This window comes from Microtus ochrogaster, chromosome 2 (genome assembly GCF_000317375.1).
Source record: "Microtus ochrogaster isolate Prairie Vole_2 chromosome 2, MicOch1.0, whole genome shotgun sequence".
In the NCBI taxonomy this organism is placed as follows: Eukaryota; Metazoa; Chordata; class Mammalia; order Rodentia; family Cricetidae; genus Microtus; species Microtus ochrogaster.
Genome location: NC_022010.1, coordinates 19,922,101 through 19,923,678, shown reverse-complemented (window position 1 = coordinate 19,923,678; position 1,578 = coordinate 19,922,101). Strand labels below are relative to the sequence as shown.

General features: G+C 46.1%; 1 protein-coding gene across 1 annotated transcript in view; it reads right to left on the bottom strand.

Moving 5' to 3' along the window:
* The window catches only part of Sumf2 (sulfatase modifying factor 2), a 14,683-nt gene that overhangs the window by 11,774 nt on the left and 1,331 nt on the right, over window positions 1-1,578 (bottom strand). Inside the window, exon 2 of the mRNA XM_013350299.2 lies at window positions 204-360. Within this exon, the coding sequence (XP_013205753.1) occupies window positions 204-360 (157 nt within the window). The remainder of the gene's footprint in view (window positions 1-203; window positions 361-1,578) is intronic.

The following is a 1,578-nucleotide window of genomic DNA, read 5'->3' as shown; positions in this document are numbered from 1 at the left end:
CTTGTAGACCAGGTTGGTCTCGAACTCACAGAGATCCGCCTGCCTCTGCCTCCCAAGTGCTGGGATTAAAGGCGTGCGCCACCACCACCTGGCAAAATTTATTTATTTTTGAGACATGAAGAATAGAATTAGAAAAGACTTTTACCTCCCCTGCAAACAAAACAAAACAAAACAAAACAAAAAAACACCAAAATTTGAAATACCTGAAATCTTTATTGGTGACCGGAAACACGTCAATGGCGAAGGATTTGACTGTCACTTCCCGGGCAGGCCCTTCGCCGTCTCTGCCATCTGGAGCATCGGTCCCCATCAAAAATTGCCCACCTGGTAGCTGCACCATGGCCGGAGCCTGAGCACTTCCTGCAGAACAGGACAGGTAGGAGCAATGCGTGCAGATACATGTACATAAATCTTACCACCTCACCATTTGCCTTTAAAGCCTTTGTTGAGATGGGGCCTCACTCTGCAGACCTGGTGCATCTGGGACTCACTATATAGACTGGGCTGGCCCCAGACTCACAGAGTTTCACTTGCTCCTGCCTCCTGAGTGCTCAGACTGAAGATGCGCTCCAACATACCCAGCTTTTTAAAAAGTATTTTCTCTTATGAGTGTTCGTCTGCATGTATATAAGTGTACTCTGTGTGTGTGTGCCTGGTACCCACAGAGGTGAGAAGGCACTGGGTCCCCCCTTCCCTTCAACCCTGGGCTGGCTTAGAACGCACAGAGATCTGCCTACCCTTGCCTCTCGGGAATTAAAGGGATGAGTGACCACACCCAGACTTTCAGGGTGCTGTATCTAGCCCTCTTCTCATTCTGACACAATTCTATCCATTTCAGGAATAATTCTAAGGGGTCAAAATGAGTAAGTAGGGAACTATCAAATTAAATGGAATTAAATATCCAACAATTACAATATAAACAAGCAAACTAAAATTTTAAAAATAGTTTTAGGGACCAGGCCAATATCTGTACACACATGGTACACATATACACAGAAGAAAAAAAGCCTCCCCCCTTTTAAAGTCCACTGATGTGGTATACAACCTCTAATCCTAGCATTTGGAGCTGGAGACAGAGATATTTGTGATTTTGAGGCCAGTCTGGTCTACACAGTGAGGTCAGCCAGGACTACAAAGGAAGACCTGTCTCAAGAAAAAAAAAGTTTTAAAAAGACATATGGGGGGGCTGGAGAGATGGCTCAGAGGTTAAGAGCACTGACTGCTCTTCCAAAGGTCCTGAGTTCAATTCCCAGCAACCACATGGTGGCTCACAACCATCTGTACTGAGATCTGGCACCCTCCTCTGGTGTGCGGGCATACATTGAGGCAGAATGTTGTGTACATAATAAATGAATAAATCTTTAAAAAAAAAAAATAAAAAGACATATGGGGGTGTGAGGCAATGGTGGCACACATCTTTAATCCCAGTACCCGGAGAGCAGAGGCAGGTGGATCTCTGTGAGTTCAAGGCCAAGAGCTGGGATTTGAAGTCCAGACCAGGCCTGGGGGCTGGGACCTCCGCTCCCAACCTAACAGACTGTTTCAAAAATGAAATAGAGCCGGGCAATGGTGGCGCAC